The following is a 13,740-nucleotide window of genomic DNA, read 5'->3' as shown; positions in this document are numbered from 1 at the left end:
TATTTATTCTACGGCTTTTGTGATTCAGGGGTCATTCTTAATGAATTGGGATAAAATTTAAGCTTTAGTGTAAAGAGCGAGGTACTGACGATGGGGCGAATCCCCTCATATATGTAATAAAAACATGAGAATACAAAAGTTCTTTACGTAAGCTAATTTATAAGCTACGTAAATCTTTTACCAATAAAAAGATTCGTAAAAAATTAAAAGTTCTAGTTGCCTTTTTAATTAACCAAAAAATCGGAGGGCAACTAGGCTTCGCCCCGCTCTTTTTTTCTCAAAATCATTCGATCAAAATTATGAGAAAGCCATTTAGCCCCCCCCCCAAAAAAAATATTCAAATTTCGTTTTGATTATTCCTCTGCGGAGAGCCAAAATCAAAACATGCATTGATTCAAAAACCTTCAGAAATTAAATACAAAAAAACAAGTTTTTTCAACTGAAAGTAAGGAGTGACATCAAAACTTAAAACGCACAGAAATTACTTCGTATATGAAAGAGGCTGCTTCCTCATCAACGTCCCGCTCTTTACGCTAAAGTTTGACTCTTTCTCTCAATTCTTCTTTCTAAAACAGTAAAAAACTTTAGCGTAAAGAGCGGGGCGTTGATGAGGAAGCAGCCTCTTTCATATACGAAGTAATTTCTGTGCGTTTTAAGTTTTGATGTCACTCCTTACTTTCAGTTGAAAAAACTTGTTTTTTTGTATTTAATCAGCATAAGAATCCGACTCTTTTGACATATCTCTTAGTATCAAGATTCCGTTTTTATGGCACATATAGCAATCGCAAATTCTGCCGGTCTGTCGGTCCCGGTTTTGCTGCTTTAGGCACTTCAAGGTAAGCTAGGACGATGAAATTTGGCAGGCGTATCAGGGACCGGACCAGATTAAATTAGAAATAGTCTTTTTTCCCATTTGACCATCTGGGGGGTAGTGGGGGGCCCGTTAATGCGGAAAAAATAGAAAAATTGAAGTATTTTTAACTTACGAACAATTGATCGGATCTCAATGAAATTTGATATTTAGACGGATATCGTGTCTCAGAACTCTTATTTTAAATCCCAAACGGATCTGGTGACACTAGGGGGGGTTTGGGAGGGGGAAACCTAAAATCTCGGAAAACACTTAGAGGGGAGGGATCGGGATGAAACTTGGTGGGAAAAATAAGCTCAAGTCCTAGATACATGATTGACATAACTGGAACGGATCCTCTCTCTTTGGGGTAGTTGGGGGGGTTAATTCTAAAAAATAGAAAAAATGAGGTATTTTTTAACTTACGAAACGGTGATCGGATCTCAATGAAATTTGATATTTAGAAGGATATCGTGTCTCAGAGCTCTTATTTTAAATCCCGACGGGATCTGGTGACATTGGGGGAGTTTGGGGTGGGGGAACCTAAAATCACGGAAAACGCTTAGATTGGAGGGATCGAGATGAAACTTGCTGAAAAATAAGCATAGGTCTTAGATGCATGATTTACATAATTGGAACGGATCCGCTCTATTGGGGGGGGGGGGGGTAATTCTGAAAAATTAGAAAAAAATGACGTATTTTTAATTTACGAAGGAGTGATCTGATCTTCATGAAACTTCATATTTAGAAGGACCTCGTAACTCAGATCTCTTATTTTAAATATCAACCGGATCCAGCGTCATTGGGGGGGGGGGCAGTTGGGGGGACCAGAAATCTTGGAAAATACTTAAAGCGGAGAGATCAGGATGAAACTGGATGGTAAGAATAAAAACCTGTCTAAGATACGTGACTGACATAACCGGACCGGATCTGCTCTCTTTAATGGAGTTCAGGGGGGGGGGGGTAATTTTGAAAACTGAGGTATTTGTAACTAACAAAAGGGTGACCAGATCTTAATGAAATTTGATATTTAGAAGGATCTTGTGCTTTAAAGCTCTAATTTATTTATTTTTTTTAAATTCCGACCAGATCCTGTGACATTGGGGGGAGTTGGAGGGGAAAACCGGAATTCTTGGAAAACGTGAAATTGGGGTATTTTTATCTTACGAATAGGTGATCGGATCTTAATGAAATTTGATATTTAGAAGAAAATCATGTCTCAGAGCTCTTATTTCAAATCCCGACCAAATCTTTTGACATTGGGGGGAGTTGGAGGGTGAAATCTTGGAAAACACTTGCAGTGGAGGAATCGGGATGAAGCTTGGTGGATAGAATAAGCAAATGTCTTTGATACGTGATTGACGTAACAGTACTGGATTCGCTCTCTTGGGGGATTTGCGGGGAGGGGTTCAGTGATTTGGCGAGTTTGGTGCTTCTGGACGTGCTAGGACGATGAAAATTTGTAGGTGTGTCGGGGAGCTGCACAAATTGACTTTATAAAGTCGTTTCCCCAGATTCGACCATCTGGGGGGCTAAAGGGAGAGGAAAAAATTGGAAAAATTAGGTATTTATAACTTACGAGTGGGTGATCGGATCTTAATGAATTTTTATATTTAGAAGGACATCGTGACTCAGAGCTCTTATTTTAAATCCCGACCGGCATTAAGCCTCTGATTTTCCTTTTAAATCAATCTATTGATTCTTAGAATTTTGTTAGAGCTCATACCATATGAGCTCTTGGCTCTTAGCTCTTCTTGCCTCGTCACAAGTGCCATATGAGCTCTTACTCTTGTTTAGAGTTTCGTTTACTATTGATCCGGATCGCTCCTTACTACAGTTTGTTACCACGAAATGTTTAATATGATGAATGAATACATATGTATTTTGCTGCTTGAGGGGATGAAAGCTCCCCTCATATTGAGGACAAGATATTTTGATTTGGTTAATCATATTTTATTCCAAAAAGAAAATACATTGAATGAGATATTTTATCGAAGAATTAATGCGGGAAAGTTATAACTTGATTTAAAAAGTCGGCTTTGCGGGGCAATAGACCTCTTCAAATTTTGGGTAAACCGAGTATGGTATTGAATACGAACGAAAAAAAAATTCTCAAATGAAAATAAAGAGCGATACTAAATAGCGATACTAAAACGAATAGGAATTATTCCTAAATCATAAAGGCTGCCCCCTTTTCAACCCCCTTTCTTCTTATGCTGAATTTTAACTTTTTGCCCCAAATATTTAAGAACGAACTGCTCAAACACAAGGACCATTGAATTAGAGTTAGAATTATTTTAAAGCTCTATAAGCTTTAGGGTAAAGAGTAGGGAGCAGAGGAGGGGCAGCCCGCCGACATACAGAATAATTTCTCTTCGCTTTAAGTTCTAATGTCGGCTTTTACCTTCATTTTAGAAACTTGTTTCTTCTTGTTTAGTACGTGACAGAGATGGAGACGATTTGTCTTTTCCTCGAGTATATAATGCTAACCAATAATAGACAGTGGGCACTAGCATCTGAATCATCACGGCTGATGGCAAAAGTGATTGTCAAATCATTTTTACGACTCACTCATCATGATACAGGATAAATCCCGAAATATGAAACTCTTAAGCTTGCGAGCACATAGTCTCGCAAGCTCCTTGCGAGACTCCTTCCTAATAGCCGATACTAGACACACAAACCCTAACAATTAACTTGGGCTTGGCCCATCCCCAACTAGAACACCAACTAGGCTAACGCTGATGTATGGCTGTTGACTTCTAACGTTAGATGGCGATTTGAATTTCGTTATATCACAGCATCGAGTTTGCTAAGTTTCTCATCTTTGATCCAACAAGAAACCCGTTTTCAGTTGACTCTTCTTCGTGTTAATGAAACACCAGTTGAACACAAATGCTTGGAAGGGAATGATGAGTTTACAAACAAGGATTATATTTATTTTGTTTATAGGTGTTGCTAATGCACAACTTAGTTTTAACGATGTGGAATATACAGATTCAACTCTGAAAGGAGGAAGATGCTATGACGAGATCGGAAACCCCCAGGTGATTAATTAAATCGGTTTATATGCTTGCTTTACAAAAATAGGAAACTTGCCAGATTTTTGAGCTATATGTATTTTTACTAAGCTTAGTCACGGCAAAAAAAGCGATTCAGTGTATGGAATCTGTAAATTGACAGGAGAAGTAGACCCATATTGGTATCAAATAAAGCACATTGGGAATTTCGGCATTAATGGCCTCCGCTCTCTTGTGGAAAATAAGTCCCTTCGGTTTTTCAATTTCTTCGTTTTTTAGCCTAGCCTATAATTAGCTAGTCAAAGCTAGTATAATTAGCGAGGGCAAGCTAGTCAAAACACCAAAAACAAAAAGAAAACAAAGCAAATTGGGTGGGAAATATGGTAGATCATCGGGTTCGTTTTATTTTGGAAAGTTTTTGAGCTAGGCTAATGAAATTTTCAGGAACGGATACATTGGCGAAGAAGGGCAGAGGAAGTCATCTTAAAGTATTTACCTCCACCCCTTCAAGGCCTTCATGAGACTGAACTTCTGACAACTTGGAATTTTTTTGCTAGGTAACTTAAATAAGATCCTTTGAAATTGGGATTGGTCCTAACTTCGAAAAAAAAATCTAATTTGGCTTAGAAGCCGACCTAAAAAAAAAAAAAAAAAAAAAATTATAACTTAACACAGGCATATGATATAGGCTTCCTATCTTCCCTGAACTTTTAAAGCCTTACATGTAATGGCGTTAATTGGAGGGCATATGCCCTTGGATCATGAAAATACGTTTAGCCCCACCCCCTAATTTCTTGAATGGACGCCACTGCTTACATGTGGAGACGGAACTTGAAAGTATCTTTTAACGGCCCTTGCCTAGGCTGCTGATCAATTCCTGAAAGTTTTATTCATTTAGCTCGACAACTTTCCGAGGAAGCGAAAAGCCTCTTATCCAGAATTTTATCAGGAAAAAATCAAAATCATTTGGTTTTGCAGAGGGACTGTCCCTCTATTATGCGTCGGGTGTACACTACACAATAAGTTTGTCATCGCTGTTTTTGTATTTAGAAATGCAAAGTACAGATTATTGTTTTGTATTCGTATTTAGCATGGTCTAATCATTATCTGAATGTCTTTTTACATCCTGAACTATTTTGGAAGAGTTGTTTTTTTCCTTTCTCACCTTTGGAGAACTTGTTTTTGTCGGAAGAGTATAGAATTTTTCTTACTATGATACAGCTTTATAGGTTTTGAAGATTTTGCGATCGAAGGGAAGGGACATCTGTCCCCTGCCTTTCACTGCGCATTTTAATTTGTACTTCTATATTTGTGACAGGGAGGAACAAAAAATAAGGCATTCCAGCATTAATACCCCGTACTGGGTACTGCCGCATTTGGTTCTGACTTGCATTTTTTTTCATGCTAATGACTAAAAACTTGTAGTTTCTTGTCTATTACACCGACCACACTCAAGTGCTTAATCTAAGTAAAACCGGTTTCACTGTCTGCATTCGGAGATAATTAGCTTAGTCTCAGTGAGACAAACGACTATGCAGATATATTTTAATTAAATATCTGATATAATTATTTTAGGTGTTTAATATAACGCGTTCTGGGCGGCCTGCCTTCCATAATTCTCTGTTGTAGTTTCTATGGCTTTGGTACTAAAGTATTATGTTTTCATCATATTTTCGTATGTTTCATTATGATTAACCAAACTTAACTTCTTGAGTGTAATCGGTATAGCAGACAAGTACCAATTTGTATATTAATCTACAAAATCACTCTCCCGAAAAAAAATTGTCTCAATAAAAAAAAAAAAAAAAACTTGTGCGATATGTTTCTATTTTTCGTATATCTATCTTAAGCCATGTCAACTCCTGTCGCGTGCTTAACATTTAATTTCTTTTGACTGCTATCATTTTCAGTGTATGCCCGTGTCAGGGATTTTTTTTCGCTCAAAAGCGCAAACGGTTACGTTGAGTTCGGTGGCGGGGAGCATCATAATTTGTTAATGCGAAAAATTTGTGGGAAATTCAAGCGTGCATTTAATTGCGTTAGCTGATAACCGTTACGATTTAATTTTCGATTAAATAAAAAAAACAAGTTTGTTTTTAACTGAAAGTAAGGAGCGACATTAAAACTTCAAATGAACAGAAATTATTTCGTATATGAAAGGGGCTGCCTCCTCATTAACGCCCCGCTCTTTACGCTAAAGTTTGACTCTTTCTCTTAACTCATCTTTTTAAAACAGTAAAAATCTTTAGCGTAAAGAGCGGGGCGTTGATGAGGAGGCAGCCTCTTTCATATACGAAGCAATTTCTGTTCGTTTGAAGTTTTGATGTCGCTCCTTACTTTCAGTTAAAAAACTTGTTTTTCTGTTTAATTTCTGACCGTTTTTGAATTAATGCACGTTTTGATTTTGGCTCTCCGCAAATGAATAATTAAAACGAAATTTGCATATTTATTTTTTTGGCTAAATGGCTTTCTCATAGTTTATATCGAACGATTTTGAGAAAAAAAGGAGCGGGGGAGGCCTAGTTGCTTTCTGATTTTTTGGTTACTTAAAAAGGCAAGTAGAACTTTTATTTTTTTACGAATGTTTTTATTAGTAAAAGATATACGTAACTTACAAATTAGCTTACGTAACAAAGTTATGTATTCTCATTTTTTATTACGTATATGGGAGGGGGGGTCACCCCCTCATTAGTACCTCGCTCTTTACATTAAAGCTTAAATGTTGTCCCAATTTCTTAAGAATGACCCCTGAATCACAAAAGCCGTAGAATAAATAGTTGAAATTACTAAAAATACTTTAGCGTAAAGAGCAAGGTATTAGGAGGAGGTGAGCCCCTCATAAGCGTAATAATTTTTTCGTTTTGTTTTAATGCTGCTCCTTACTTTCAGTTGAAAAAACTTTTTCATATTTATTTTTTCATTGTTTTTTTTTTAATAATGCAAGAAATTCCTGCGGTCCCTTCATGGAAATTTTCTTCCCCGATGACAAATTCCTCCATGGAAAGTTCCCCCAACATACCCCCCTCTTCTCCACCCCTCCCCCAACCACAAAATCCCCCTGAAAACGTCTGTACACTTCCCAATCACAATTACTAGATGTAAGCTCTGGTAAAAGTTTGCAACTTGTAGCCCCTCCCACTGGGACTGTGGGGGAGTAAGTCGTCCCCAAAGACATAGTTATAATGTTTTTCAACTACGCTGAATAAAATGACTATCATAGAATTTTGATCCGGTCCAGAATTTTGATCCGGTCCAGAATTTTGGACGTTGGGAAAATAATTAGCGTGGGAGGGGGCCTAGGTTCCCTCCAAATTTTTCGGTCACTAAAAGAGGGCACTAGAGCTTTTTATTTCCGTTGGAATGAGCCCTCTCGCAAGATTCTAGGACCACTGGGTCGATACGATCACCCCTGGGAAAACAAACAAACAAACAAACAAAACAAGAGCTAAGAGCTCATTTGGCACTTGTGACGAGGTCGGAAGAGCCAAGAGCCAAGAGCTCTTATGGTATGAGCTCTAGCAAAATTCTAAGTTGCAATAGATTGCTTTAAAAAGAAAGTCTCAGGGTTAGTGCCGGTCGGGATTTAAAGTAAGAGCTCTGAGTCACGAGGTCCTTCTAAATTTCAAAATTCATTAAGATCCGATCACCCACTCGTAAGTTAAAAATACCTCAATTTTTCCAATTTATCAAGTCCATTTGTGCAGCTCCCTGACACGCCTACGAATTTTGATCGTCCTAGTACGTCCAGAAGCACCAAACTCGCTAAAGCACTGAATCCCACCACCTAACCTCACCAAAGAGAGCGGATCCAGTTCGGTTACGTCAATCACGTATCTACGACATTTATAAGCGTTTTCCGAGATTTCCGGTTTCCCCCTCCACCTCCACCCAATGTCAAAAGATCTGGTCGGGATTTGAAATAAGAGCTCTGAGACATGAGTTCCTTCTAAATATCAAGTTTCATTAAGATCCGGTCACTTATTAAAAAGTGATTCTTAAAATTAAAATGCCTCAATTTCTCTGATTGTTCCAAATTAACAACCCCTAGCTCCCTCAAAGAGAACAGATCCTTACCAATTATGTCAATCTCGTATCTATGCTTGTGCTTATTCTTCCCATCAAATTTCATCTCGATCTCTCCACTCTAAGGGTTTTCCAAGATTTCCGGTTTCCAAGATTTCTGTTTCCCCCTCCAACCCTATATGTCACCGGATCCGATTCGAATTGAAAATGGAGCATCTGAGACATAAGATTCTCCTATATATCAACTTTCATTAAGATCCGATCACCTATTCGTAAGATACCTCGATTTTCACGTTTTCCAAGAATTCCGGCTTCCCCCTCCAACTCCCTTCAATGTCATCGGAACTGGTCGAGATTTAAAATGAGAGTTCTAAAACACAAGATCTAATTTAATCTACTCTGGTCCCTGATACGCCTGCCAACTTTCATCGTCCTAGCTCATCCGGCTTATATGGAAGTGCCTACACTAGCAAATCTCCCCAACTCCCCCAAAAGAGAGAGGATCCGGTCCGGTTATGTCAAAAACATATCTAGTACATGTGCTTATTCTTCCCACCAAGTTTCGTCCCGATCTCTACGTTCAAAACGTTTTCCAAGATTTCATGTTTCCCCCTCAAACTCCTCCCAATGTCACCGGATCTGGTCGGGATTTAAAATAAGAGGTCTGAGTACGAGATCCTTCTAAATATCAAATTTCATTAAGATCTGATCACCCGTTCGTAAGTTACAAATACCTCATTTTTTCTAATTTTTCCAAATTACTCCCCTCCTCCAACTCCACCAAAGAGAGTGGATCCGGTCCGGTTATGTCAGTCACCTATCTTGGACTTTTGCTTATTCTTTCCACCAAGTTTCATCCTGATCTCTCCGCTTTGAGCGTTTTCCAATATTTCCGGTCCCCCCCCCCTTAATTATGCTGGATACGGTCGGGATTTAAAATAAGAGATCTGAGTTTCGAGATCCTTCTAAATTTGAAATTTCATTAAGATATGATCACTCTTTCGTAAGTAAAAAATACCTATTTTTTTTTTAATTTTTTAGAATTAACCCTTCCCCCAACTTCCCAAAAGAGAGCAGGTCCGTTCCGGTAATGTCAATCCCTTATCTAGGACTTCTGCTTATTTTTCCCACCAAATTTCATCCCGATCCCTCCACTCTAAGCGTTTTCCAAGATTTTAGGTTCCACCCCCTCCAACTCCCCCAAAGTCACCGGATCCGGTCGGGATTTAAAATAAGAGCTCTGAGACACGATATCCTTCCAAAAATCAAATTTCATTAAGACCCTATCGCTCCTTCGTAAGTTAAAAATACCTCATTTTTTTCTAATTTTCATAATTACCCCCCCCCCCCCCAACTCCCCCAAACAGAGCAGATCCGTTATGTCTATCTCGTATCTAGGACTTCTGCCTATTTTTCCCACCAAGTTTCATCCCGATCACTCTATTCTTAGCATTTTCCAAGATTTTAGGTACCCCCCAACTCTCCCCAATGTTAACCGGATCTGGTCGGGATTTAAAATAAGAGCTTTGAGACATGATATCCTTCCAAACATCAAATTTCATTAAAATCCCATCTCCCGTTCGTAAGTTAAAAATACTTCGTTTTTTCTATTTTTTCCGAGTTAACCGACCCCCACTCCTCCCCCCCCCCTAGATGGTCAAATCGCGAAAACGACTATTTCTAATTTAATCTGGTCCGGTCCCTGATGCGCCTGCCAAATTTCATCGTCCTAGCTTACCTGGAAGTGCCTAAAGTAGCAAAACCGGGACAGAAAGACCGAAAGACACACAGACCGACAGAACTTTCGATCGCTATATGTCACTTGCTTAATACCAAGTGCCACAAAAGCAAAAAAACAAATAAACACGCATCCGTGGTCTGCCTTCTGGCAAAAAAATACAAAATTCCACATTTTTGTAGATGGGTAAGGCTAAACTTAACGAAATTTATATATTTAAAATCAGCATTAAAATGCAATTCTTTTGATGTATCTATTGGTATTGAAATCTCATTTTCTAGAGTTTTGGTTACTATTGAGCCGGGTCGCTCCTTACTACAGTTCGTTACCACGAACTGTTTGATAGCCAAAGATAACCGTTTCAACAGTTTTTTTTCAATGTTTTTTCCTTTACATTACAAGAGTCTACCACAAAGTACCCAGATTAAAAAATAACGAATTTTGAAAAAACAAACATATCCGATTCGGCTTTAAATTATATTCTGTACCTTTCAGGCAGGAGTGCTGGCATTTTGAGGGAAATAGGGTTTATGCTCGTCAAAACCATAGGCAGCGCAACAGCGCTGCCTGTGTAAAGAATGATGTTGGCACCATGTATTTTTTTTTCTGGTTTGTCTTAGACTGGGGCACTTCGTATCGAAGAGGTTGTCGTAGAAACTTTGAAAAGGACTCACTCGATTGGAAATTGAGAGGACAATTGCCCTTTTTAATAGTCGAAAGCGATCGGAGGGCAAATGCCCCCCCCAAACGGGCATCATTTGCCCAAACACTTCCGATCAAAATTTCGATATAGCCATTTTGTTCAATGTATTTGAAAGGTCTGGAAATTATGTCTTTGAGCATGACACTCCCCTCTTATAGCCCTCAGGGCAATGGCTGTAATTTATGTTCTGTAAGGTTTTTGTAGAAAGCGTTTGGTTTTAATGAACAGTACCCAAATTAAAGAATAAGAATTTTGAAAAAAGCAAACATACGCGATTTGAATTAAGTTATTTTCTGTACCTTTGAGGACGGAGCAATGGCATTTGGAGGGATTTGGGGTTTATGCTCGTCAAAATAGCATATAAAAGGTGTATTCTACGAAGATCCTAGATTTTTTCCTTTAAAGAAACCTTTTTTTTTATTTAAAGCCTTCGAATTTAAGGCAATTCAAATAAATAATGTGTTATATTTACATTGAGAAAGAGTTTGACTCTTTCTCTCAATTCTTCTTTTTAAAACAGTAAAAAACTTTAGCGTAAAGAGCGGGGTGTTGATGAGGAAGCAGCCCCTTTCATATACGAAGTAATTTCTGTTCGTTTTAAGTTTTAATGTCGCTCCTTACTTTCAGTTAAAAAAACTAGTTTTTTTATTTCATTCCTGTACGTTTTTGAATAAATGTATGTTTTGATTTTGGGTCTCCGCAGAGGAATAATTAAAACGAAATTTGCATATTTTTTATTTTTTTTTTGGCTAAATGGCTTTCTCATAATTTTGATCGAATGATTTTGAGAAAAAAATAGCGAGGGAGGAAGCCTAGTTGCCCTCCGATTTTTTGGTTAATTAAAAAGGCAACTAGAACTTTTAATTTTTTACTAATCTTTTTATTAGTAAAAGAGTTTACGAATTAATTTTTTACGAATCTTTTTATTAGTAATTTCTGTTTGTTTTAAGTTTTAAGGCTGCTCCTTACTTCGAGCTGAAAAAACATTTTCATATTTATTTTTTCATTTTTTTTTTAAATAATGCTAGTAAATCCTGCAGTCCCTTCATGGAAATTTTCTTCTCCCCTGACAAATTCTCGATGGAAAGTTTCTTCAGCATATCCCCCTCTTCTCAACCCCTCCCCCAACCAAAAAAAATCCTCATGAAAACGCCTGTACACTTCCCAATAACCATTACTATATGTAAGCACTGGTCAAAGTTTGTAAGTTGTTGCCCCTCCCATGGGGACTGTGGGGAGTAAGTCGTCCCCAAAGACGTAGTTATAAGGTGTTTCGACTACGCTGAATAAAATGGCTATATCAGAATTTTGATGCGTTGACTTCGAGAAAATAATTGGCGTGGGAGGGGGCCTAGGTGCCCTCCAATTTTTTTTTGGTCACTTAAAAAGGGCACTAAAACTTTTCAGTTCCGTTAGAATGAGCCCTCTCGCAACATTCTAGGACAACTGGGTCGATACGATCAGCCCTGGGAAAAAAACAACAAAAAACAAATAAATACGCATCCGTGGTCTGCCTTCTGGCAAAAAATACAAAATTCCACATTTTTGTAGATAGGAGCTTGAAACTTCTACAGTAGGGTTCTCTGATACGCTGAATCTGATGGTGTGATTCTATGACTTTTAGGGGGTGTTTCCCCCTATTTTCTAAAAAACGCAAATTTTCTCAGACTCGTAACTTTTGATGGGTAAGACTAAACTTGATGAACTTATATATTTAAAATCAGCATTAAAATGCGATTCTTTTGATGTAGCTATTGGTATCAAAATTCAATTTTTTAGGGTTTTGGTTACTATTGAGCCGGGTCGCTCCTTACTACAGTTCGTTACCACGAACTGTTTGATTCTCATTTAGTTTCAAATATTTTTCGCGAATCTGCTCCAATTATTCATATGGCGTTCCCTATATAAACATTGGGCGTCATCCAAAACTTCCATAATTTCTTTGATTAATGCCAGGCTTTCTACCAGGCTGGGAGGAAGTTCAATTTCTTAACGCCCATGTCCAAATGTCAGAGAGATAATGATATACAATTCTGTTCATCGGCATTGTTCTCTCGTTGAATAATATAATATAAAAACTCCATTTCAAAGAAAAAAGCTTGAAAGGCGCGTTTTATTTGTGTATGAAGAACATGGGCGTGAGAGCAATAGATTGGGCTTGTGAAATAGCGTTTACTTGAAATAGCCGAGATTTGCACAACTTTAAATTGTAACTTAGAAAAGAAGTTTTTAGCTCGACTTGTATGTAGCAGTTATTTTGAAGAAGAGCCAAATTTGAGAAAAACAAGTGGTAACTGGTAAAGTACATGCCTTTGAAAATTTAGGAAACTATGGGATTATTCTGAAGAACATCAGATTTCGAGGTATTTGGGCCCTAAGCCCCTCTCCTGCGTGCGTGTCTATTTATGACATAGGTAGGTAGGTAGGTAGGTAATTTTATTCAAAAACAATACTATAAACTTTCATTCATCAACTGAAGAAAATAGGCCACAATGGGCTGTAATCAAATACGATCCATTTCTTTAAAATATTTCAGTTATCATCAAAAAATTAATTAATAAGATGAATAAACTACAAAAAAGAAAGCAAAACACAAAAAAGAACAAAACAAAAACTGATGATCATCTTAACAAAATGAGAGAGGGGAGATACCCTTCCCTCGGTCTAAAATGCTCAACATTACTAATTTTTCAGAAGATGGACCTTGAGAAGATCGGCTCCTATCTACAAAAATGTGGAATTTCGCTTTTTTTGCCAGAAGACAAATCACGGATGCTTGTTTTTTTTCAGGGGGGATCTTATCGACTCAGTGGTCCTAGAATGTCGAAAGAGGGGCCAATCTAAAGGAAATTAAAAGTTCTAGTGCCCTTTTTAAGTGACCAAAAAATTAGAGGGCACCTAGGCCCCCTCCCACACTCATTTTTCCCCCAAAGTCACTGGATCAAAATTCTGAGATAGCCATTTTATTCACCATAGTCGAAAAACCTAATAAGTATGTCTTTGGGGACGACTTACTCCCCCGCAGTCCCAGTGGGATGGGCTGCAGGTTACAAACTTTGACACGTGTTTACATATAGTAATGGTTACTGGGAAGTGTATAGACGTTTTCAGGGTTTTGTTTTGGTTTAGGGGGAGAGTTGAGGGGGGGGGGTGATAAGTGGGAGTATCTTTCCATGGAGGAACTTCTCATGGGGAAAGAGACTTTCAATGAAGGGGGCACAGGATTTTCTAGCATTATTTAAAAAAACAACGAAAAAATAAATATGAAAAGTTTTTTCTACTGAAAGTAAGGAGCAGCATTAAAACTTATAACGAACAAAAATTATTAGGCATATGAGGGGTTTACCTCCTTGTTATACCTCACTCTTTACGCTAAAGTATTTTTAGTAATTTCAACTATTTATTC

General features: G+C 37.9%; 1 protein-coding gene across 1 annotated transcript in view; it reads left to right on the top strand.

The window, feature by feature from the left end:
• Window positions 1–3,704: 3,704 nt before the first annotated feature.
• The window catches only part of LOC136027153 (laminin subunit gamma-1-like), a 119,919-nt gene continuing 109,883 nt past the window's right edge, over window positions 3,705–13,740 (top strand). Inside the window, exon 1 of the mRNA XM_065704135.1 lies at window positions 3,705–3,897. Coding sequence (XP_065560207.1) covers window positions 3,724–3,897 — 174 coding nt within the window. The 5' untranslated portion in view covers window positions 3,705–3,723. The remainder of the gene's footprint in view (window positions 3,898–13,740) is intronic.

This window comes from Artemia franciscana, chromosome 5, assembly GCF_032884065.1.
Source record: "Artemia franciscana chromosome 5, ASM3288406v1, whole genome shotgun sequence".
NCBI classification, from domain to species: Eukaryota; Metazoa; Arthropoda; class Branchiopoda; order Anostraca; family Artemiidae; genus Artemia; species Artemia franciscana.
This window is presented reverse-complemented; position numbering and strand designations above follow the sequence as displayed.